This window comes from Sinocyclocheilus rhinocerous, unplaced genomic scaffold, assembly GCF_001515625.1.
Source record: "Sinocyclocheilus rhinocerous isolate Xijiao unplaced genomic scaffold, SAMN03320098_v1.1 scaffold241, whole genome shotgun sequence".
NCBI classification, from domain to species: domain Eukaryota; kingdom Metazoa; phylum Chordata; class Actinopteri; order Cypriniformes; family Cyprinidae; genus Sinocyclocheilus; species Sinocyclocheilus rhinocerous.
In genome coordinates this window covers 530411-556551 of record NW_015659312.1, presented here as the reverse complement: position 1 = coordinate 556551, position 26141 = coordinate 530411, and the positions used below count along the sequence as shown (strand labels likewise).

The 26141-nt window shown below is 34.8% G+C and overlaps 2 protein-coding genes across 3 annotated transcripts; both read left to right on the top strand.

Moving 5' to 3' along the window:
• Positions 1–771: 771 nt before the first annotated feature.
• Positions 772–7342, top strand: LOC107723404 (uncharacterized). Of its 2 annotated transcripts, XM_016531994.1 has the most exons (11): positions 772–918; positions 2506–2673; positions 2764–3129; positions 3215–3338; positions 3569–3738; positions 3841–3992; positions 4071–4233; positions 6118–6155; positions 6264–6321; positions 6615–6735; positions 6898–7342. In XM_016531994.1, exons 1-11 carry the CDS (start codon positions 828–830, stop codon positions 7067–7069), a joined length of 1623 nt encoding a protein of 540 aa, XP_016387480.1. In that variant the 5' UTR covers positions 772–827; the 3' UTR covers positions 7070–7342. The 2 variants fall into 2 exon arrangements, with proteins under 2 accessions (XP_016387480.1, XP_016387479.1); XM_016531993.1 differs by having other exon boundaries at positions 2506–3129.
• Positions 7343–16249: 8907 nt separating this feature from the next.
• LOC107723528 (uncharacterized) lies at positions 16250–25585 on the top strand. Its single transcript, XM_016532198.1, has 10 exons — positions 16250–16313; positions 17204–17344; positions 20697–20851; positions 21507–21641; positions 21763–21787; positions 21926–21958; positions 24543–24578; positions 24678–24776; positions 24923–24962; positions 25136–25585. The coding sequence occupies exons 2-9, from the start codon at positions 17212–17214 to the stop codon at positions 24955–24957; spliced, it is 651 nt and encodes a 216-aa protein (XP_016387684.1). The 5' UTR covers positions 16250–16313; positions 17204–17211; the 3' UTR covers positions 24958–24962; positions 25136–25585.
• Positions 25586–26141: the final 556 nt, after the last annotated feature.

The window sequence follows — 26141 nt, the reverse complement described above, 5'->3', positions numbered from 1 at the left end:
ATTTTATTGTCGTTTGTATTTTCATGTTGCAGTATTTTTTTGCTCTGTATTTTTTATGCTCTGTTGGTGGGATAGCATCACCCGGGGGGGTCAAATATGGACTAACCCAACTTTTGGGTTAAAAATTTAATGTAAAAATTTAACCCAACGGTTGGGTTAGTCCATATTTGACCCAAAGTTGGGTTGAAACAACCCAGCATTTTTTTGAGTGTATATATATATATATAGGCTATATTACTATCAGCAGACCTGATCTATTCTGGCGAACCTCAGTGATATAGCAGGTCTTGGGTCACGTAGTAATGTTTTAAAGCAACTGACCCCAAACAGAATTAGTTTGTTTCTCGGTCTTTGCCTTGTCAAATAGGAACTTGTTTGTCTTTGAGGTGCATCAGTGTCGCAAGAGCGGATTTGTTAAAGTAACAGATAGTCTGATGTGCGGGGAGGAGAGGAAGGGGCTGCAGTCTTCTGGCTCTCTCACAAACAAACGAGCTCCGCATCGAAATCTAGTCGCAACTGAAAATATATTTTGTCAAACGAATAGGCTTAGTTAACGCTTTGTCCTAGATCTGTACTATGATTCAAATAATAATGTAACAGTTTTAAATAACATTTTAAATTGTAAGGTTTTTATTTTCTTTATTTTATTAGGCTGTCTGAAATGTTGATGTGAGGAAAATGTAAATTTTCATCGTTAAACTTGCTGAACGGGTTGACATTATGACCCGTTACCATATTGTATATTTTGGTGGCTGATTATTATTATTATTATTATTAATATTATTTTATTTTTATTTATTTTTTTGGAAGTGAAATATAAATTTATAATGTGGAACCGATCTACACTCAAGTTTCTCTTCGGTGTATTAGCTGCGATTAAAGTTCAGTCTGCCTCAGAAGAGCTGTGTCCTCGACAAGGTAATAAACCATTTCATTTCGAGACACAATTGAGAATTATTCATTTGTGGTTGAATTTGTGTGATGAACCTTAATCAGTTATTCTTGACCTGTATTGTATATTTTGACTTTAAAAAACAGATTTATATCTCTTTCATGGTCTTGTTAGGCTGTAGCCAGAGTGATTAATCTCTGACTCAGAATGGTTAATGATGAGCGCTTGTAGTAAAGAATAGCCTAATATTAATAGCAATTAAGTTAAATTTAGTGTAAAAACTTTCATCACGGGACCTTTTTTATATTGAATGTTCACATTCAAAACTTCTTGGAAACTTTTTACCTCACATTCATTATTTTTTTCTGCTTTCAATCTTAAAATAAAATAAAATAAAACAAAAACATATTAAAATAATGAATGCGAAAAGAATAAACAATTTCCATGTTTATTGTTCGAAAATTATTATCAGTTTTGTTTTTTTTCAAAAACTACAAAAAATGTATGAGCATAGAAAGATGTGATGCGTGGAGAAAAAAAAGATTAATGTAAAACTTCTGATGAGAATAGTTTTTATTGTGCTTAGGCCTATCAATTGCAATCAAGTTATAATTGCAAAAGTTTTGTGTATTTCAGACACATCAAATGCTAACTATGATATTAGCCAAACAAAAGCAAAAAAAAAAAAAAGTCCTTTTTTACTACAAAAATATGAAAGAATTAAATTAAAAATTTAATTTCTACCACAAAATGTTCTCGAACACAATATTTAATTTGAGATGTGGTGGAAATGGCCATTCGGTGGGGAAAAAAGAGACAAAAATTCTTCTGTGATACATGTATGTCTACTCTTGGACATTGTTAGCAAACAACATAAATATTGAGAGATTATTTCCTACAGCCCTGAGAGCCAAAAGCAGAGGCCAGAGGGACACGTGCCAGATTTTCGAGCCTAGTGGATTTGGAATGCAACTTCCAAAAGACAAAAAAAGCCGAATGATATTTTTTTATAATTGATTCTATCACACGGGTGTGATGTGCGACACATCACTAGCTGCTAAATTCAAATCTGCGTTCGCTGGCTGGCGCTGAGCCAGAGACAGACGTGTTTTTACATTATAACCAATCACACACGATTCTGTTGAGCTTATGAATGCAATGGCCAATCAGAGGCGTTAAGAACAATCATTGCTGAAACACCGCAGTTTTGTGCACTGCGCGCGTCGCTGACTGAATGAAATAACGAAGTGCAGATGTGCCAACGATGTAAGATATGCAAAAAATTTATAATATAAAAATGTTTAAAATATTCAAAAAATTATAATATAATATTAAAACAAAAAAATACAAATATTAAAAAATTAAATAAAACATAGCCTGGGGGATTTTAATAAAAGGAAGTGAAAGCAAAAGTACCAGTTCATTGCATAATTGTGTTCCATATATAACCGGCGCTATGAACTGTGGGTATAATGTACTGTATATACTCACCCAAGTTAGAATATTATGTACTAGAAACCAGTACATATGACACGTAAAAAACTGTACTAAAACATCTTGTAAAGGATTATTAATGTGATTAAATATCTAAAACTGTTTTGAATCTTCTTCAGAGCCCCTTCCTGGAGTTTTGGTCTTGAAGTTAGGAAGCAATGGTGTGCTTGGCTGCAGAGGCGATGTCTCTGTGGACGGTGTGCTGTTGGCTTCGGCCAGTGTCACAAATAAAAAACACAGAAACAAGCAGACAGAAGACATCACTGTCAGCTGGACATCCCAAACAGGTGATGCTAATGCTACACAGCTAACCAATATGAAGGGAAATGTTACAACTGAGACATACCAAAAGTTTGTTTCTGGTATGTATTCCAAAGCTAAAGGGGCCACAACAGTTACAGTTAAACCACCTGTAACCATAAGAAAGGAACAAACCACTTCTAGACGTGTTTTGCGTGCTGTCAGTCAAACTACTGGAATGGAGGAAGAGGTCTTCGATATCACCATGGGGACGGATTTTCATCAGAACTATTATGAGGACTATGATTATGAAGAGGAAAGGTCCAGGGTGACAAGAGGCATCAAAAAGCGAACACGCTGGACTCTCAATGGACGACAATTGCATTCTGGAGTGGAAAGGGGAGGGATTTTAAGACGGCCACATCTCAGCTGGGCAGATGCTGGGAATTACAGCTGCTACAGAGGAGAGAGACTAATTTCCACATTCAGAATCAGCGTAGGGGGTGAGGACCTTCTTTCACACGCATATTGACAAATGATTTACAGATACACAGAGAAGAAATTCACATCCTTGCACTTTTTTCACAGTGCCCCCAGAGAGACCCACTGTCAACTGCTACAAGAAGTTTCACACCAGTAAAGTGCGCTGTGATTGGACATCCAAAAATCCAGTAACCCCACGGCCACTGTGTTACCTCCTTCTTATTAGAGAGTGAGTGTATGCATTTAGCAGCAGTCAGCACTTTATGAATAAATGACTCAGTGTTTATGTAAGTATTTAAATAAATGTATAATATATTTGTAGATTTCTAAAGTTTTTTTTATGAAAAATATACAGAATAACATATGGAACCTATGTAAATAATAACTGAATAATTTTATTTATTTTTTTTAATTATGATTATCATCTGATCTCTCCTGTGCACTTCTCTCTCTACAAAGATTGTTTGGTAACGTCACTCGCGTGCCTTGTTCATTCTCCCGCTCCCGCTGTTGGTGTGCTTTTCACGTGGAGGAGGGTGACAGAGCTCTCCATGTGGCAAAACTGTGTGTGTCTAACACAGCAGGCAATGCCACGAGCCCTTACCTCAGCTTCAAGCTTCATGACATCAGTGAGTGCTTGTGTTTTCCTGTTCTGTGGGATGTTGATTAGTCGCTTACACTTTTAAAACACCATCAATGTGCTTGTGAAACAAAAATATTTTTCTCCGTAGTTAAGCCAGACCCTCCGACCCGGGTGGTGGTGAGAGCAGTTGAGGGCCAGAAGCATATGCTTAAAGTATCCTGGTCTTATCCCAGTTCCTGGAAGCATGGCTTCTATGCCCTGCATTTCGATCTGAGATACCGAACACAACTCGCAGAGCAGGTAAAATGGGAAGGCTTGTATGTATAAATCTTGAAATGGCACAATGGCACAATGGTATTTATGTGTGTGTGTATTTAGTACCAGTCAGTGCTGATATATGACAGGATGGACAGACACGTGTCCTGGACAATTTATGATGCTCTGCCACACACTCAGTATGAAGTGCAGCTCCGGGCCAAGGATGAGTTTGACGGCGTCTGGAGTGACTGGACTGACGCTGTCTATGCAGTCAGTTGGACAGGTAACAAAATACATGGTAATTTCTAATACTGTAAAACTTGTTTTAATTGTTTTATAGAAATTAGTTCAATTTTGGTGTATTTTAAATATTTGGTGTATTTGTCACATACCTGTATTATTGCATTATACATATTGTATTAAGAGCAAAGATCAGTGTTCAGCAGATAAGAGGCTCTAAACACATCCTGTCCAGATTCTGTGCTTTACTGGGAGTCTATGAGAACATCATTTACACTATTTGCATTGGGGAAAGCATCTAATTGTCTGTTGGACATTAAAAGGTTAGTTCACCCAAAAAATGAAACTTTTGTCATTAATTACTCACCCTCATGTTGTTCCAAACCTGTAAGACCTTTGTTCATCTTTAAAACACAAATTAAGATATTTTTGATGAAATCCGAGAGCTTTCTGACCCTGCATAGACAGCAATGGTACTACCACGTTCATGGCCCAGAGAGGTAGTAAGGACATTGTTAAAATAGTCCATGTGACATCAGTGATTCAACCTTAATTTTATGAATCTACAAGAATACTTTTTTGTGCGCAAAGAATGTGGTACTCTCATGAACGCACGTTGAAGAAATTGTTGAATAAAGTATTTTTGTTTTTTTTTGCCTACAAAAAGTATCCTCGTAGCTTCATAAAATTAAGGTTGAACCACTGATGTCACATGGACTATTTCAACAATGTTCTTACTACCTCTCTGGGCCTTGAACGTAGTAGTTGATGCCTATTGAGAGTCAGAAAGCTCTCGGATTTCATCAAAAAATATCTTAATTTGTGTTCCGAAGATGAATGAAAGTCTTACGGGTTTGGAGCGACATGAGGGTGAGTAATTAATGACAAAAGTTTCATTTTTGGGCGAATTATCCCTTTAAGCTTTCAATCAACTGGGCAAGATCTGAAAAAGGGCAGGGCTTTGCAACAAACATCCAAAATTGCAAATGGTTGATACTAGACTAACAGTGGTTGAACTTAAAAACCACAAAAATTGCTCAGAAATAGAGACCCATTTAGTTGAAGTCTTTCACATCACATTAAGTTTAGTGTTTATAATTAGTATTTGTAAATATCGAAGAATGCAATTATTTTCAATTCTTCTTTTTTTTTTTTATAACCAATTTCACTGTTTAGTAGTACCTTTTTTGTGTTTTTATTTTGTACAGCATTCAACAACATACATAATCACATACCAACACAGCCGACAACACTACATGTGTACAGACAAAAAGATTCTTGTGCTTTACACTGTGTATGTACATTAAAAAACATTAATAAATCATAAAAACAATAACTGATCTGCATTAATTCAACCAAAATAAGTAATAACTTATTTTGAAGATAATTTATGAAAGGTCATCACATAAAATCAATTTACCGACGTAAATTTGGCCTTATTTTTTTCCAGACTCAAGAATTGTAACACATCTATATCCCACCGTTTTAGTAGTAGCTTTTAGGACCAACACTTAAAACAAAAAAATATATATATATAATTCATATAACTATATAGAATAGTTGTTGTCTTGTTTTAAAGTATGAAATATTCAAGAACAAGACAAAATACACTTTTACATCATTAAAATAAGTTTGCTTTGTGGCTGCTTAAAGGCCAGCTTGAATTATGCCTGCTCTGATCAACTTAAGCCCCTATTATCATGGTATACAGTTATTATTACTGTGTAAATGCATTCATGCCACAACCAAGCAGCATTAAACAGTCTGTGTAAAGACACATTTAGAATAGTCTGAAAATACCTTTTAATATCTTATACAGTTTTGCTGTGGACGAGCAAAACAACAGCTTTAAGGTTGTGACAACCATTTGTTTTCACCCTAAAAAAATGTTTTGAATATTGAAATGTTTGTTTGCGTTTCTTCATAGCTCCTGAGACGAATACTACCTCTGAGAGCATTACTTTGGTGAGTTCATTCAACAAAATATAATACATAAACACACTGACATATCTCTACATGCCTGTTTAAAATATTTAAACCTTTATATTTATTATTTCTTCAATTGTCTTTCAGGAGCCCTTTGAGATGTTTCCTGAAGGTTCAGGAGGATCTGGAGAAGACCCTGGTGTAGGTACGTCTGAGCAAGAAAGCAAAGGTAACACGATTCTCCACAATTAGTTCTGGTACTATGAAAAGGTTCCCGCGGTGTGAAAGGCCCTATTGTTCTCCTTCAGGTACTGGTACTCACACATCTGCTAATTCTATAATGAAAGCAGACAGGAAATGAATGTGGCACCTTACTGGAAAGTCAAAATAGGAAATGGTCACCATAATATGTTTGGAGTTTAACAATGTGCTGTAATTTCCACACGTTTCAGCCTTCTGTGACATTTCACCTCTGTCCTCACTCACGCTTCCTCTCAGGTTCAGTGGCAAAAGATGGAGCTGATGATACTGAATATGCTTCAGTGTGGCTGTGTGTGTCATGTGTTTTTGGGCTGTGTTTTCTTGTAGTCCTCCCCATGTTCACAGTCTATTTACTCAGGTAAAACTCTTCAAATGTTCCATCTTTTAATATATAATTAGTGATTGCTTAGATCTGAAAATCCTTTTGTCTTTTAAAAAGTTGTTCCAAGTCTGCTTCTTTGTTTCTCCATTCAGTCCTCATATTTACCCCCGTTTACTTTCTGCTTTTGGGTCTTATCAGGTATAGGCTGCATTTCATGTCTAGAATAGGAAAACAGACTTTGCCCTTTGCATTCCTCCTTCATTCCCCTCGGCCTCTACCTGCTCCTGCTCCCTCCGAGCAGCTTCCAGAGGAGGGAAAGTCTCTGATGTCTCCTCCAAAACACAGCCAGCAACACTTTCTTCCTGTTTAGCAAGAGGAGCAGGAGGGCATTCATCTGCATAACATGGATTATTTCCTGTCTTCAGGGACAGAGGGTGTGCCGTGGACAATAGGCAGACATGAGTAAACAGAAGAAACCCCACTGTATTGGATACAGTGAGACTGACTAAGATTCACACACGCTGTTTTTATGTGATTCAGTAGCCTAACAGTATTATGAGTGTGAAAAGTCAATGTTGTATTTCATCTTGGGCTACATTTTATCTGTTATATTATTGATATTTTTGACTACTTTCAAAACCATTTGTAAATAAGGATTTTTTTTTAAATGTTGACCATGGCAGTCTCACATCTGAAACTAAAGCACTTTTTTTTTTAAGTAGTTCTGAATAATTGTGTCTGCTAAATGCCTTACAGGAATGTTAAGATAATCTCATTCAACATGAAAAATTATTGTGACTCCTCCTAAAGGAATCAACATTATGGTGAGTAACTTACAATGGATGTGAATGGGACCATTTTTTGTAAGATTTAAAAGGACAAATATAAAGCTGATCATTTTTTAAAAGCATTTACATGAATTCTTATGTCAGAACATGTTATTTGAGCTGTGAAGTTGTTTTTGGAATTTTTACAGTCATTTTAATCAATTGAAAACATTTCCAAAGACAAGGTTAGTAAGTGAAATTATGTTCACACATTGTTTTCATCTTGTTTCTATACTGTTGAAACTGGATTTTAATGTTTATGGATTGGCCCCATTCACTTCATTGTAAGTGCCTCACTGTAAAACATTTTTATTTTACATTTGAAAGAAAAGGTCGTTTTAGGGTAATTGATTGATTGAGTTTAACTTGTATCAAACCTGTAATTATCCTTTTAATGTAAATAAGCATTTGCAAGTATGCCTTGTGGTGAAAGCAGATTTACAGTTAATGAAATTATGGTATTTAACTGTAAATTTAAGTTAAAACCGTAAAACCTAAAATGTTGCTACCATATTTTTTACGGTAAAATTCCGGCAACCACAGCTGCCGGTTTTTTACCGTAAATTTTACGGATTTTTTTTTACAGAACACTGGAAATCACCTGTTGGGAGAAGTTGTTGCTGAGCCATTAACCAGATGAAAGATCATTTTCATCATTGTTCTTAACAGTAATCACATGCTAGTTTACTCCAGGGAGATGGTCTCCGTTACCAGTGTTCTAGATACAAATGTGAAAATGGTATAGAATAATGAATAATGTGCAGTGTTTCATGATTTCTTGTTTATACAGAGTGAAATATGCTGAACGATATTTCAGTTTCAGTTTGTTTGTACATTGCTTTTTAAAATACATATGGTTCCAAAGTGACTGTAAAAAGAATAGTGACTTAGAAACTCCAAAGAGGTTAAAGGTGACAATGAAAAGAAAGCGCCCTAAGATGGTTATGTGGGATAAGGAAGAAGGAACAAAGACCCATGTTTAAACAATTTTTTTTTAAATCTCCATAGCCAAATATAATCTAGCCATGTTAAATGGCAAGAGCCAGAAATCTTATACAATTGGGGCCAGGGACCCCTAGAATCATCACCACCTTTCCCCTGCTAGCGATGGCCCTGGTTCTGCAGTCTGCACAATCAAACTGAAATTCTAATGTGGTAAACATTTTTGTCTCTTAGGACTTTTTTTTTTTTTTACTGATCTTGTTCTCTGCTGTTATATTAGATTTACATATTGATAACCCTGAATGGTATCAGAGGTATGTGTTGTCTAATGAAACTATGAAACTGAGTCCTACACTGTCTCTTTTGCCCATCTGTAAGGAATACCACTGGATTAAACATAAAACAGCAGATTTGAAGGCTCAGCAGAGAGGAAATTCAAGGGAGAATGGACTGCATCAACGATGCTGAACTGTAAACATCAGTTTTAACACTGTTACTTAGAAATTAGATACCTGTACAGTGATTAAATTACTATCATATGCCTACAATGCTCATGAGGTGATAGTAAAGTAAGCCTATGTATAAAAATGTAAAGGTATAAAATATGAAAGAATAATATTTACTTAGGGATTATAATTTGTTGCAATCAAGTTAATGAATGTTAAATAGACAGAACTGATGTCACATTATCACAGTGTCTGTAAAACTGGTCAGCTGTCAACTTGTCCAATGAAAAACCTCTTTTGCTGATAGCAAGACCTATTCTTATCCGAAAAACCAAGTGAAAGTGATTTTGCTACCTTGTCTTGTGCACATTACATTTCATTGTGGTGTGCAGGGCAAGTTTTGTTGAGAATTGAGAAGAGTAGCAATTTGTGTTTTAAATTAGTTTAACAAAGATAGATCCTCTGAAGAGGATCTCTCCTGTCCTGTGTGCTGTGATATCTTTAATGAACCGGTTGTCCAAGTGAAGTTCTGGACAACCAATGGATTTCAAGTGTGTCCTGTTTGTAGAAGATCCTGAACTGAAGAACCTGTGTGAGGTTTTCCTAAAGAAAAATAACCAGCTTCAGATTCATCAGAGTTCTGCAGTTTGCACCATGAGAAAATGAAGCTCTTCTGTCTGGATGGCAAACAGTCTGTCTGTTTAGTTTGTCAAACAACCAAGAAACATAAAAAAAACATGACCTCTGTCCTGTTAATGAGGTTGTGCAAGATCAGAAGGTTAGCATTTATAAAGGTCAGGCATAAGAAATGACGAAATGCTGACCTATCTGACTGTAAATATAAATAAATGGTTTTATTTCACAATGTTTTCTGATCATAGTAAAGCTGTATATATTTATACAATAAACTTGTGTTTTGAAACAGTGGTTGTGTTAAAGAAGACATTTTCAACTCCATAAACGCGATAAAATGGTATGTTAAAAGTGCGATCGGTCTGGAGTCTAAAGAAAATGTACCACTTATAGTACTAACACAAGTAAAAACTGCAACAATGAAGAGCAGTCAGATCTGTCATTCATATTTTTAAATAGTCGTGGACAGTGTTAAGATCATATCAGTTGTAATAACAAGAAAGGTTGACTCGGTTTGCTTTCCTTTGCAAGTAACCAGTCTGCTTGTGCTTGATGTGACTTTTCCAGGCTTTCTCTTCTGCTCCTCTGCCGTTACATCATGCCAGTTTTAAGGATCCTCCATCCACCATCTGGGGTTCCACTTGTTAAACATTATAGTTAGCTACATTAGTTAACATGAACTAACATTGAAAAACACTTCCAAATGCATTTATTTACATTAGCTAATGTTCATTTCATAATTTACTAATACATTATTAAAATAAAACATTGTATCTATTATAATACTAATGGACCTGAGCTAATGTGAACTAACAATGAACAGTTTGATTTTTTTATTAACTGTTAACAAAGAATACAGTGCTGTAACAAATGTGTCATTGTTAGTTATTTTCAGTTAATGTATTAACCAATGTTAACTAATATGACTTCCTGTAAAATTGTAAACTCATTCAAATTTCCAGACTCTCAAACTTCTCAGTAGCCTTCAGACATTGTCTGTCATTTTAAAGGGCAGTGACACGTTTCACATTAAGCAATACAATGTGAAACCACCAAGTAGGCTCACCCATTTTCATATAAAAGAAACTGTATAAAGATTGACTGATTATTTATTTCAGCAAAACTAAACGTTTCTGTCATATGTACGACAGTGACTTTCACTCACTTAACTGTAGGGGGCAACAAAGTCGCAAAAATACACAATGCTTCAAATGAACAAGCGCTAATTCTTGGCTTTAGTTATGACCCTACTTCGTGACTGTGTCCATACTGCCCACCCCTAGATCAAAACACTGACAAATTTGGCTGAATTATAAAAGCCAGAAGTGGTACTAAATAAAGGGGAGCCGGTTCTTTTTGCTGAGCTGAGCCAAATGATCCAGATCCCATCCCTAAAAAGAGCTGGAATTCCCATCACTAGTATGCATGAACAAAGGTTTCGGTCGTCTGTTTGCTGTTACAGTCAGTTCCCACACACTTACTGCTGAGGAAACTTCACTCTCATGTGTTGTGCATAGTCTTTCACTAGTAGTAGGCCTACAAGCTAAAATTAGTAGGACTACATGCCAAATTTCTGATTCATATAAGGCGAGCTTTCTGTATACAACGACATAACTTGAGACCATTTTTCTGAAATGACAACCATGGGCATTTCCTAGTTCAGTGGTCAAAATATCATTGAAATCTCTTGTGATTATCTACAAAATGGGGACAATATATTTTTGTTTTTTAATTGGTGTGGGTTCCATATAGACCTACTAATATTATCATTATAATGTTTCGGGATCAAACTGTAACTAGTTCTTTCACACTATGAAAAATAGTAAATATTAACCATTGAAAATAGCAATCAGATCAAAACAGTATATTATGACAAAACTGAATTTACAAAAACACATTACAAAAATAAAACAATATGAAAACGTGATTTAAAAAATAGCTGTATTTAGCAAACAGTAAAAAAATTTAACTGTATTTAACATTTAAATTTTCACAAAATTACACTTTTACACTGTTACACTTGCAGTATATGTGCAATAATATGATATTGATAAATAATGGTCAAAGTTAAGTGTCAGCTGCCATTGTGTTGTGAGATTAAATTAGCACTTATCGTAGAGAATTATGCCAAATTTGTCATATTTCTGTCATTAGTTGTGCAAGGATTTATCTTGAATGTATTTTTATGCATTATTTTTCAGAAGTATTTTATTATATTGAACAATATATATATATATATATATACACACATACACTGGGCTGCATTAATGCATGAGCTTATTAGTGGCCTGTAGCACGAAGCGAGATGAACAATCTAGGTTTAGGTCAGGATCAGCTGTTGCACATCACTTGGCATATAAACATTCTCTGTCAGCTCAGGTTTTATCCAGAGTTTGTGAGGCGTGTGCACCTGAAAGTGTGACACATGCTGCAAACAGCCAATCACACAGAACATAAAAAGCATCAGTTTGATTGACTTCTCACGAGAGTCAGTGCAATGCACTTCTCTGTTGAAGATGAAGAGATTGTTATGAAAAAATACCATGAATTGAAACACATTTACAAGGCAGGAATAAACACTGCTGCACTGGAAGTTTGAGCAGGCAAAATTGTACGTTTTTTTTAGCATTAATAAAAACGTACAAAAGTGTACGTTTTGTGCTTGTAAATGTTACGTATTAATACCTACGTATAAACATGAGACCAGGCTGACCATTTAGACAAAAAGGTTCTTCTATGGCATCGTGAAGTACCTTTATTTCTAAGAGTGTAGAAATCTCTCTGTTGTGTTGCATCAGATGTTGGAAGTCATGTGAGGTATTGATAAAAAAAATTAAGGTAATGTCATGTTTTGCCTTTCTATCACTAAGATGGCTGTGGAAGTCCTAATATGGACGTCCTTTCTCCCTGTGTTGTATCAGCCTGGGGAAGTTGGTTTAGCTTTGTATTGTAGTCACGAGTTTTGAGTGGGTGTAGGCCAGAAGGGTGGAAGACGGATGATTGTTTATTAGCTTCAGACAGTAAAGGAGACAAGATAATGGTGTGCATGCAGTACGGGGAAAGTTATTAGGATATCTAATAACTTTCCTTTATTATGAAAGTTATCAGATTACATGCCTGCTTAAAGATTAAATGGCAAAGGTGTTTTCCATTTTTTCATTTCTTCCCTAATAATTTATAATATTTTAATTATTTATTTACTTCCCGTGTCATTTACAGTAGCCATCTTATTGAGTAAACAACTGTAAGACTAGGGTTGGTTGCTAACCCTTAAAGATGACAGAGTTTCTATTCTTCAATTACCATTATGAATGCTAAACACCACATTTCAGATAGCTGTCACCCTTTTAGTTGCCATGGACACCTTGTTTCTGTGTTTTCCTGTGTTCTGTTTTGTTTTAGTTCCTGTGTGCCCTTATTTATTTATATGTTCCTGGTCTCATTTAGCCTGATTAATTTACCTCCATCACCTTTGTTTAGTTAATGATCCTCCTCTGTCTATGTATTTAAGTTGTTCCCTTTCAGTCACTCTCTGTTAGGTCACTATTATACTAAGTTGTGTTTTCCCTTGCGTATCTGCCTGAGTTTGAGTCCACTATTGAATTGAGAGTTTTTGGACTTTCCCTGCTGTCTCCTTTGCCTTGCTTCTACACAACCCGTGACAATAGCTTTAATGAAAGAGTAAATGTATAGGCCTACATTTATTCTGTTTGGACTTAACTCTGCCATTCCCACCATGCTTCTTCATTCATTTTCTCTCCCTCTCTTGATCAGGGAACACTGTCAAGACTTTTTGCCAATGGAAATCCATCATTCATCCCTCCAATTACAAATATGACAGCAAGCAGGCCTGTCCTGAAAATCTTGAATGTCTGCTTATCTGCCCAACTGGTAATGTGAGTGTATTATTTGTAAAATGCATGTTTTATTGTTTTTATGTACTGATAGGCCATCAGATGAATTGTCATTGACACTTAGAAGTATAACTGAACTGACATTGCTTTGCTTTATGCTTGCTTTTATTTATTTTGCAAATCAATGAAAAGCAGCAGTGCTTTTTAGCAACTGATTTATAATCATTTACTATTTTCTAAACATGCCTTTCACATCAATCAAAACATAGAAATATCAAGCAGCGCAAAATATTATTTTGAAATTCTTTGTTGCCCTACAACATAAAACAATGTCAAGTCAAGTCAAGTCATTTGCTGAACTTTTTTTAATTCTAAGTTGGTAAATTTAAAGGTAATTTTGTCGCTATACACAATGAACAGAAAATTACAGCACATTTGTCCTGGTGATCTTTTTTGCAGCTTGGAAAGTATAAAATACCTCGACAAACAAGATCTTACGACCAAAACAGAGACCTGCTGTCACAAAGCATTCATACTACTTTTGTTGTTCTCTGAAATGCTGAAGAAAGCTCATGTGTATCAAACCTATGGAATGCAGGGTTGTCCAATCCTTTTCCTGGAGGTGAAGGAGTTTCGCTTCAATCTGACCAAACACGCTTGCCTAGAAATTTCCAGTAATCCCAAAGACTTTGCTTAGATGGTTCAGTGTGTTTTATTAGGGTTGGAGCTAAACACTTAAGGACAATGGTCCTTCGAGAGCAGGTTTGGACATCCCATGCATTCAGGCCCGGATTAAGAATACATAGGGCCCTGGGGCTATAGCAAACCCAAGGGCCCCCCTTCATAGTAGCCTTGGTACCACAACATTTTCTACCACAGGAATTTTTTTTTTAATCAAATCTCCAACACACAGAGATACAAATACAATGAGTATGCACAGTAAATATTCCAGGCTACAACACATTAAAAGAATAAATACATTAACACTAGATATATTAAGTCAAAGCAAACATGTTTCCAGAAGCAGCAACAACTTTTGAGCATATACAGCTCCCTTAAGGAGTTTACTTTAAATAGTTTTATTATTAGAAGGTCTTCTTTCTGGCCCTAGAAGAGGAGAATCATCAGGGCTGGACTGGTGCTAAAATTCAGCCCAACTGGCCCACACAGTCCCCCATAAATTTTCTTCTGTGGTTAGGGCAATTGGAATAAATTATTTATTAATAAATAACGGACAAAACCAAATGATATTTTTGAATACTTAAAATGCATTTAACAATATTAATATTCCACTAAATTGCAAGCTCTTAATGAATTCATTCATATTTTTCTGCAATTAAAGTTTATTAGAACTATCAAATTCTCCTTTGTAGTTGCCCTAATGAACAGCTTATTCTTGAATCCAGAGTTAACTGTATTAATAGTATACCTTTTTTTAAATGACGTATTGCCTTTATTTTATCCAATATTTAATAGGCTATATAAGTAGTCTATAATAATTTTTGCGACATTAATAATAAAATATCACTAATGCCATATTTCTACAGTGTCAGTAACTGCATGTTAAATAGGTGTGGTTTTGTGGATTAAAATGCTTATTTACAGTTTTGTACAGTTGACCTCGACACTTTAGTTTACGTGGTCTGTGCTATTCAATCTGGTTTCCGCTAGCTTCGCCACAGAGACTTTACTCTTCACATATAAGTGTCCTGTGGCGAATTCAAATGGGCAAGCGCTGCTTATTATCACTTAAAACGAGCGGCGAAAGTAGCCTAATAATGTAGTCTATTAACTATACATAAAAGCCTGTCTGTTTACTTAATTAACAGATATGGGTGTCATGCCATAACATATTTTTAATACTACTGACTTTATATTCAATGTGAATTTAACATTGAAAGTTAATGTGAATAAAAACATTTTAAGTTAGGCTACTTATCATAACACTTTCATTGTACAGAAAGAGAGCAAAGAACATTTACATGATCAAAGAACATTTTCACTGACCGTCTAGAGTTCAAGCACTCTCAAAAACTCCCATTAAAATCACTGAAGCTGTTTACTCTGTGAAATGAATATCTTACTTACAGATTCATACACACATCTGCAGTTTGTTGTTTCTAATGAGAGAATTGGCCAGAAAGAGGTAGGCCAATTCAGTCAGAGAGCGAGTGAAGAAAACGCCGGCATTTTAGCGATGACTCATCTGAACACCTCTGATTGGTCATTGCATTCATAAGCTCAACAGCATTGTGTGTGATTGGTTATAATGCGCAGCGCTTACAAAATAAAAAATAAATAAACAACATTTTAAACAAAAAGCTGAAAAAAAGACTATGAATTGATTCAGAATGATAATCAAAACGTAGATGGAGAATCAACACCCCAAAGCTTGACAATCAATATTACCTCTTCATGGGTCAACATTTTATTCAATAACGTTACACAGTTTTGATGCTGTTTTATATCTGATTATTAGTACCGCCACTCCCTAAACGCAGAGTACGCAGTTTGCGTAGGGCACCAACTCCCAGGGGGGCACCAAACCAGTTGCTCAAAAAATTAAAAAATAAATGAAAATAAAAAACGTTCGTTCTATATTAATATTAACATATACATATACATAAATATAAACATAAATCTAAACATGAACATATATATAATTATATAATATATAAAATATATAATTATAAAAAATGCATTTTATGGTGAACGCAGTAGGCGGTATAAGCACACATGACGCGCCATTCCCACATGTGCGCCCGCGCCCGCTCTGGCTCTCACCTCATGTTTGCGGCTGAATACAAATGATTATCATAATTAATGGACAACTAGGCTATATCAGGGAAAAGACATCAGCGCAGTCCGGCGCAGAGAAAAGAAAAAGAACAAAGCCCGAGCATCACTTTCAGGTAACTAGGCCTATAAGTTCATAATCCTGTGAAACTTTTTTGACTGTTGACGTTAGTAACGTGTTTTAATGTCGGTAATAATTTCACCAACAACAACAACGCATCTGACTTAATATTCTAGTTTCCATGACTTAAAATGTATTATATAAAAACTACGCGGCAGTATGCTATAAGGTTTAAATAGCCTATGGTTTCATTGAATAGGCTAACACTGTTAAAATACATAATGTAATACAAAATAAACAATTTGCATTATTACAAATGCCTGCAAAGGGCACCAAAGGCCTGATAATTGCTGTTGTTACACTTACAGGACGATCAAATCCTTGTTTAATATTGACCAAACATTTCATTCAAATATCCACTTAATTTTTGGCCACCTTTTTGCGAAAGAAATGCTGTAGCCTCTTTAATTTCTTCAACAAAAACATGTGGACATCACAACCCTTACCAAAATTAACCATGGTTTTATCGTAGTAAAACTGCTTAATTTTATTTTGTGTGATTTCTGAATGCTTGAGACCATAAAATCAATCAGACAACTGTATTAATAAAATCATAGCCATAGGTAACTGTATAGAGCTACAATTGTAATTTATAAATAATACTATTGAATTACAATTTATTTATTTACTTTTATATTTGATTAAAGTTCTATTTTGACCCCTTATATTAGGTGTTTTTTTGGGGGGTTTTTTAGGGAGGGTGCACAACAATAATATTCTGCTTAGGGCACCCATTTGGCCAGCAGCGGCCCTGAGGAAGACATCTTTATCGCTCATATGTTTTAGACTGAAAAAGCGCAGACACTAAGGATGAATCTTTTTTTTGTGCGCCTGTGTCGAGAGCTAATGTAGGCTACATGTAGTATTCTTTGGCTTTAATAACAGCGCTTAATATGTGGGGGCGTGGTGAAAGAGCGTTGCGCCAGGAGTCAGGGGTTGCTTTCACTTGCTCAACCAGGAAGTCGAGCAGAAACGTTATCATTTGCCTTCCCCTCTTTAAGATGACAAGAAGTGCAGCTTTTCTTGGTAAGTTCATTGATTACTACTAATTTGTTTTACATCTCTGTGTACCAGCTTTCCATTTGCAGTTCTGGTTTGAAATGGTTTGACCAGCGGATTTAGGTCGTCGATTGATATTGAAATGAATCTACGTCTACAAATAGTTATTGTGATATGAACGTACAGTCAAACTGTGAGATAGGCTACAAAGTCACATTTACAATAAATAAAGTGACAGTATCTTTATTACTATTTTTACTCCGAGGTGGAAACAGTCCACTTGTTTAATAAATTGGCCACCCAGCATTAGCTGTTGATCACCCAACATGTCACGATAAAATTTCACTTTTTACTGAAAGTTGCGTTTTATATTCAATATATTTTATTTGATCTTAAGCTATCTTTACCGTGCGTCGAATTGTCTATTTGGGAATTCCCCTCCAGAAGCGACCTAACGTTAGCCCTTCAGATAAGCACACGAATGGTGAAATATCAGCATTGTAGCTTTGCAGACACTTATTAGAAGACTAACAAACTTAAGGGATTACATTTTGATTTGATTAAGCTAAAGAGACCCCCCTCCCCTATAATTTTTTTTTACTAATTGTAGATTAAATCACATGCACATAATGCTTTGTGGTAATCAAGCAACTCATTAGATTGTGATTTGTGGGCAAAGATTACTTGGTCACTTTCTGTGGATTAAAAAAAAACAACGAAAAACAACAACCTATTTATTTATTTTTTTGTGATTTGCTGCAATAGTAGTTTGTTAGGTGTTGGCGTTAATGTGATTTTGAGATTTAGGAAATTGTAGCACTATTAGTATACTGTTTTGGGGAAATATATTTTTTGTGTGTCATAGGCATATTTTAATTAACTGCTTAAAAACAAATGTCAGAGAATGGGATAGGAGGTTCCTTCTCATTTAGGGTGGCTGACAATAAATTTTACCATCATCAGAAAGTGAATATATTATGTAGTGGAAGATGTACCCCCAACTTTAATTTTCCTCTTGACAATAGGAGCCATTAATCTCAACACATTTATTGAAAGGTCACACTTTTTTTAGTCTAATCTGTAAAATACAAAAGTTTGAAAGACTTTGTACTACATAAAAAAAAGTAAGCAGTGGTATACAAAACCAACTGTTTCCACTTTTAAATTAGGAACCGAAGCAAAGCTGTTGCTATTTCAGAACAAGTCCTACATGGATTCTGTGTTTCCATAAAAAGGGAAAACAGTTCCTTATCTCTGCTTCTGGAAGTGGTTTTTGTGAATCAGAAAGTGTTATGTTGTCATTCAGAAAAACTGTGTCAGAGAGTGGTGAGTTCTTTGTTGTTTAAAAATGTCCCTGTTGTGTTGCATAATGTTTGAAGTATTGGGAAAAAAACACAAGGTACTGTTTCCGTTCACTCTCTAAAATGGCTGTGAAAGTCGTTAAATGGACATCCTTTCCCCTGTGTTGCATCAGACCAGGGTAAGGTGGTTCAGCTTTGTTTTGCAGTCACGAGTTCTTGAGTGGGTGTAGGTTTAATGGGTGGAAGAGGGCATTTGTTTATTTGCTTCAGACAATGAAAGAGACCAGATAAAGGTGTGCCGTATGGGGAAAGTTATCAGAAAAGCATATCATCTCCTCACACTTGATCTGAGACATCTTCTAAAACTAAACTTTAGAAGAGGTGTGTCCTGTCTAGATGCCTGGTTAAATTAACATGAAAAGGCAAATGGTTTTCCAGTAGCCAGTTTAGATGTTAGAGTTCTTTTCTTGATATTTGCTAAATTACTATAGTGTCATTTTGGAGTATTCATGTAAAACAGTATTGTTTCTCATGACTAATTTCTGTGTAAATATGTTCATATACCGCCTTTGAGGGTTAAATATAATATAACCGCATTTGATGTGTCAGATTACGGTTGTACACAATTTGTTATTTTACACAGTCCTAGTTATATATATATATATATGACATTATAATAATTAACTTAATAACTGTAAAAGGTAATACAAGCAGTGCCACACATAAAGTAACATAACTCAATATTGTTGTTATGATTATATGCTATTATGTGGTTAGTTTCTTCCTTTCAAATTCTCAGGAAATCGTTTGAAGATATTGTGTCAGCATACAAGTTTTTTTTCTTCAGTCGAATTATCTCTTTTTATGTCTACTTAATGAATAATAATGTCCCTGTGGATTATGTGGCCTGCAGTCTGGGCTCATGTATAAACACTACTTTACTACTGTATATGTACATAACAGTTACTCATCTGAATTTAACCCTTATTAACTGCAGTTTTTCCTAACCATTTTATCTATACCTCATTGGCACAATCAGGAGGAAACAGAAATGTGTTTTTTTTTTTTTTATGTTTATTATTAATATATAACAGAATATATATGAGAAAAATCTGTTAAAATATAGTTTTGAAATTATTGACTTAAAATATAACAATTCTGTTTTTTTTGTTGTTTTTTTTGTATTTAAGTACAAGTAAAATGATCTTCAGTGGTAGATTACAAAAGGAAAAGGAAAGCAAGTGTGCTTTGATTGGAAAATAAATATTAGTCACGGCTGGATATGTTTGTCCAAATCTTTCTTGATTTTTTATAGATGTTTAAATATGATTAGCAGTAAGCCGCTGTTGACAAAGCTCGTCAACTGTAGCTAAGTGTTGCTCTTCATGAAAGTGGTGTAAACACTTGGGCTGTAATTTAGCTCTTAGCGCTTGTCATCTGCTGATAATACACAATGTGTTTGTGTGCTTGTCTTGTACAGGTCAAAATTGAGAAATTGGTCTATTTAGACAAGGTTTCAAACAAAAATTTCAGAGAAAGTGTGTTAACAAAAAAGCTTTTGTTGTGAAAACTAAATTATTTGAATTAATTTAATAATATTTTCCAGATAACGCATAATTAAGTATTAAATCTATTTCCTTTAATACAATGCAAGCATAAATGCTACTTTTTACGTATTTATTTTTTCAAAAACACCATTTTCTTACACAGTATATGAATCTTAAAATATATAGTAGAAAGTGGGGTCTTTGCTGGGGGATGATGGGATCCATGACATTTGGGGGTCCTTGACATCAAAAAAGTTTGAAAACCCCTGTGTATTAAACTATGATCTCTGTGACAAGTGAGTTTGGCTGTTCTTTGTTTTAAAGACTCAAAAGTGTAAAATGGATGTTGGTCTCAACTAGTATTCAATCAAAAAACACTGAAGGCATTTTCTCAGTTCATGCGCTGTCATATTTTCTTCAGGCTTCTTAGCATTTTGCCTTAGCAGGGCAGCATAAGCTTCTCTATGTTTATTTTTGTAACTGTTTAAATGAACCTAGTATACTAATTTGTTTTGTCCATGTCTCTTTCAGCTGTGGCCGTGCTGTTATGCATCATACTGTCAGCAGAAGCATCTGATGTCCTGCGATGCACAGGGGAGAGACAACGCGATGGGCAGTTCTACTTCAACATGTCGCATGGCCTTCAAGAGGACGTCGATGACTGCGAGACCCAATGGGTCATCAATGTAAATATTTTACATATTAAGAAAATATACAGTGGCAAGAATAATGTTGTGAAAACTTTGAAAATATCTGTATTTCTGTATTGATTACTCATAAAATGTGGTCTGGTCTTCATCTAAGTCACAATTTAATACAAACACAAACAAAATACAAAAAATGTATTTTTCAACATTTAATTGAAGACACTTGAGTGATCATTTACAAGGCCAGCTGGAAAAAGTAAGTGTAAAAGTAATAAACCTCTGCTTCATGACTTCGTCACAAGATAACTGGAGAGAGATAAGGTGGTCATGTTGGAAGTGTGGGTTGCTTAGGTGCCCCAGCCTTTAAATAATAAAAGGTTCATAAACTTATTCTTGTCTGTGTAAATGTCTTTTTTTTTTGTTTTGCCAGCTACTGACTGATGAGTTGCTCTGTTTGTTGGGTTTTTACTGATTTACTTGTTAGTAAATACAGTCTATTAATACATAAATCCAGTGATTAGATCCCAAATTGTTTGTCTGACTGTAGGGTTGTTAGCCAAACCTAAATATGCCATGGTGTTATAAACAATACATTCTGCATAGATTCAGTGAAAAAGTAACTTTATACATATGCTTATTCTTAAGTCTGCCATACCACTATCCTTTATTCCTTTTCTCTCCCTCTCCTGATCAGGGAAGCGTGGCAGGGATTTCTAATGCTGATGAAAATAAGTTCATACCCCCACTTGTAATGGCAACAGCAAACACTGCCCTCTTACAGACCTGCCCTGAAAAACTTGAATGCCTGCTCATCTGCCCCTCCGCCAGTGTAAGTGTAATACTGTTTGTGTTTTAGATTTTATGGCCATCAAATGAATTTAATAGCATAACCTAACTAACATTGCTTTGCGCCCGTATGCTTTCTTTATGGATTTTTATTTATTTTGCAGATCAACACAAGGGAGCAGTGCTCTTGTAAGTAATTGACTTACTACTATATAATACTTCAACACAATTTTAGCACATAGTAATATCGAGTAACTAAAAATAAAAGACTAGAGATCTTTTATTGCCCTAGAATGTGCAATAAAATGAAATAAAATTGTTTTTCAGGTGATATCACTTCTCCGACTACACTTCCTGAAGGTAAGGTCAACTGCTTATGCTGTAGCGCTAAATTGTTTTAAACTATTAACATGAAAGTACTAAAATAAAGTGATGCCACTGTACACTCACACATTTTCTGTTAGCAAAAATAGGCTTTTTTTTAGGCCAGCAAGCTAGTATCCTGTTTCAGACACCAGAATGCTATGAAACGCACATGCTCGGTTTCATTTTTTTCCAAGTTCTTTAATGACACAAGTGAACATAAGAGAGATTTGTCGCTCCATCAAAAAGTCCATTCACCCAAAACTGTGGCTCTTAAAAAACTTTAAAAAGAGATCAAAAAATAAATCCATTTGAATTAATTGGTTTAATCCAAGTCTTTTGAAAAGACTCGATCACTTTATATGATGAACAGATTTAATTTAGTCTATTATTCACATATAAACATTGATCAGCAAACTGTGTTTACAGCATTAAATTTTGTTCACGGAAGCTCAAGCATGCTTGCTTGATGTGCAAAAAACAATGAGGTTAATTCTCGCGTGTTACACCAGCACATTTCAGCTTCCGCAAGAACCTAGGGGTTTATCTTCATGCATCAAGCAAGTATGGTTGAGCTTTATGTTCGCTGATCAATGTTTATATGTGAATAAAAACATAAATTAAACCTGTTCACCATATAAAGCAATCATATCTCTTCAGAAGACTTGGATTCTAATGGATATGTGTTACGATCTTTTTGAAGTGTCTGAATTTTGGGTGAATAGACTTTTAAATGAGGGACAGAAATCAGATTTGATATCAAATAATTTGTGTTCCGAAGATAAATGAAATTCTTATGGGTTTGAAATGACATGAGGATGAGTAAATGAGAGAATTTTCATTTTGAGGTGAACGTTGTCACACCTGCTTGCTGGCTGATACAGAATGATCACACTTGAAGATCAGTTAAGTAGTATTTAATGGAAAACAAACAAACAGTGATAATCCAAACAAATATAACATCCAGTGACCTGTAGCATGAAGCCGCTTTCCGTTTTTATCCAGGTAAGTTTGTGTTTAGTTTGAGTAAACTCTTGAGTTTTCGGGCTCAAGAAGGTGGGTTGGTTTTGAGCGGGTTTCGTCACCATGGTAACTTGCCCTACAGGGCTACCCTGCTCCCCGAGCAGGTTTTATTCTGGGGTAGAGATCGCAAACCCAAACTGGACCAATCAGCTGTGAGAAAAGTTACATATATGTGACACAATAAAGCCACCTCTCCATCTCTCGCTTCAAATTAAAGCAGTTTATAGTCAAAGAATTTTAGAGACAAAATTGCCAGACTTTTGCGGCTACGTATTTATTATATTTATATTATATCAATTATAATTGTTTATAACTCATATAATATGTTCATATAATTATTATATGAAGTGACAATTTTAAGCTTTGCATTTCAATTAATTAATATATATATATATATATATACATATAGATAAGCTTTAACATATCCAACTTTTAAAATGACTAAATTTATGTTTTCCTTTTGAGCCCTGTGTGAAACTATATAAATAATTAAATCCAGTTGATTCATTTGCATAGTCATATATTTTCTTTCTGTTGCCTTCTCAAACTTTTGCTGCAGCAGCAGTTTATTCCTGCCTTGTAAATGCATTTAAATTCATTACCATTTTAATTACGACTTCTCTTAAAAAAAAAAAAAGTGAGTTGCACCAACTCTCGCGAGAAGTGAATCAAACTGACGCTTTGCTGACACTCTCCACATGTTCCGTGTGATTGGCTGTTTGCTGCAAGTGTCACACTTTCAGGTGCACGCACTTCGGAGTTAATCACAAACTCTGGATCAAACTCTGAGTAGACTGAGAACATTTATATCAAGTTTTGTGAGCCCGCTGATCCTGAGCTAAACCAGGTTGGATTTGTTTGGTTTTGTCAACTCTAAACTTACTCCAAAACTCTGAGTTTGTTCATCTCGCTTCGTGCTACAGGCCACAGGTTGCAACATTAACACAAGACCCCGAACAGAACAAAACACAGGGCTTAAATACACAGAGCCAACAAAGGATATAATGGGTTAATTAACAAGACACAGGTGAATGGGGTCAATCAATCAAACAAATTGGGAAAAGTAGGTCAACAGGCAAAGAGCAACCGAACACAATGAAAACTAGGACAAAACAGAACATAACACTGACAAACGTACTCTTTAAAAGTGTAGACAGACTGTCATGATTATGTAGCTTACAGTGATTCATAGTGGACAGTCACTTCTGAACACTTTTGACATATACTCTTTTCTGTGGTAAGAGCTTGTGTGTAGTATAGTTGTTTACCGTGAGTTCACCTCTATTAATTTCACTTTTAGTTTATACAGAAGCGTATATCATTACTTAATTAGATATGTTACATTAAATATATATATTATAATATAAATATACATCTCAAATTTTCTATATGGAAAATGAATACGTTTTGCTTCTGGATCATGGCTGCTATACTACAGGTTCTCTACAGGGTTTTCAGTGGTTATTTTATTACATGCAAAGTAAATAATGAATAGCTTTTTTTTTAATCCAAATAAGTCAGTAGGATTTAATGTTGTTTGAACCCTGATGTTTTTCAGAATATCTTCTATGTTCCACTGAAGAAAGTCATACAGGTTTGGAATGAGTATTTGTCTTGTTAAATGATGCAATTTATCTCAAAGTGCTTTTATTTTCTCACACTTCTGTTGTGTTTTTATGTTTGTTTTTTCCAGTTGGTTTTCCTGGCCGGATCCATGGTGCTGGGATTGGAGTGAGTGCATCTGTGATTCTGTTGGTCTGTGTCACCATTGTGCTTTACAAGAAAAAAAAAGGTGAGGTCCTCTAAAAATGTGAAGGTTTAGTCATATACACTGTTTTTATGAAGTACTGGCATGAACAAGCTAAACACATGGCTCTGTATGATATTTGTTTTTTTAATATTTCTACAACCATGGATGATTGTGTGCATATTGGTCAGGATATGCTCCAGGTCGTGCTGAAGAGACTGTTTGATCCTGGTATGTATCATTGGTATTTTGTAAAATACTGCTGTTATGATGTATAATAGTTCAAATCATTATCTTTAGTCTTATCTTTTGAAACATACTACACTTATTAGGCAGTCAATTATAGTACAGACAGCGGTGACCACAGCTAAACGGCTTTCCCTTTCCTTTTTATTTTACCACAGGAGATGCATCATTCCACCTGGGCATTTCATCTTCAGTAATTTATTAGGAACTGTACTCTTATCTTTTATATTGGAAGGCCATAACCATGTCTTGAACATTAAAGGGGGTGCAAACTAATTTTTAGTTTTTAAGAAATTAAATAATTAAAGGGATTTAAGGGAATAAATGTGCATCTACATAAGCGTGTACATAAATAACAGAAATTATAGCCTATATATTTTCAATTCTGAACAGTGAAATTTGGCCATTTCTGAAGAGGGACTTGTCCCCTCAATGTCTATGGTGGTTACGGGCCGGTTTTATAGCATTAGCTCTATTATTCTGCTTTTATTGACTACATTTAGCATCTCATGGCTTTATAGCTTGTAGAATTTTTTTTGTTTGTTTGTTTCTTTAAATTATGACTCTATGAACTATGACTCTAACCTAAATGAAGCTACATGATGAAATAATGATATTAGTTATTATATAATAGAATTATATATTTAATACAAAATATTTTTATAATTACTACATGTCATATGATTAGCACAAATGAAAACAAAGTATTGAAAACACTTAAAATTATATTGAAAATATTTTATCATAAAAAGACATTTTGTGTTTGTTATGCAAATGGACACATACAGTATGTTTAACTCTATACATGTATATGAATTATACACTGAATTATATTGTAACTTAGTATATTTAACATATATATATATATATATATATATATTACTTGTATAACTTAATACATTTAACTGTATTATTTGTATTATTAATATCTATCACTGGTCTAGTCAGTCTGTGGGGAAAGAACTTGGTGGATTGCATGGCACTATGGTGAGCATAAAATGTGTGCGAACATAAGTAACTGTATGACCAGGGCAAGTATTTGTTTAAATTACTGCTGTGGAAGCAAAATGAAATGAAATGCTGTGCCAGTGAGTTCACAAATCTAATACATTACCTGTCATATCTAATACATATTACCTGTACCTTTGTGGGAATGGATACTGC

Excerpts from the sequence above, each read along its gene's own strand:
- LOC107723404 (XM_016531993.1), top strand. The coding sequence starts at position 828 with ATGTGGAACCGATCTACACTCAAGTTTCTCTTCGGTGTATTAGCTGCG. Across the intron at positions 4,234-6,117 it reads CTATGCAGTCAGTTGGACAG|CTCCTGAGACGAATACTACC; the intron begins GTAACAAAATAC and ends GTTTCTTCATAG. Across the intron at positions 6,156-6,263 it reads CCTCTGAGAGCATTACTTTG|GAGCCCTTTGAGATGTTTCC; the intron begins GTGAGTTCATTC and ends ATTGTCTTTCAG.
- LOC107723528 (XM_016532198.1), top strand. The coding sequence starts at position 17,212 with ATGTGGGGGCGTGGTGAAAGAGCGTTGCGCCAGGAGTCAGGGGTTGCT. Across the intron at positions 20,852-21,506 it reads AGACCCAATGGGTCATCAAT|GGAAGCGTGGCAGGGATTTC; the intron begins GTAAATATTTTA and ends TCTCCTGATCAG. Across the intron at positions 24,579-24,677 it reads CACTGAAGAAAGTCATACAG|TTGGTTTTCCTGGCCGGATC; the intron begins GTTTGGAATGAG and ends TGTTTTTTCCAG.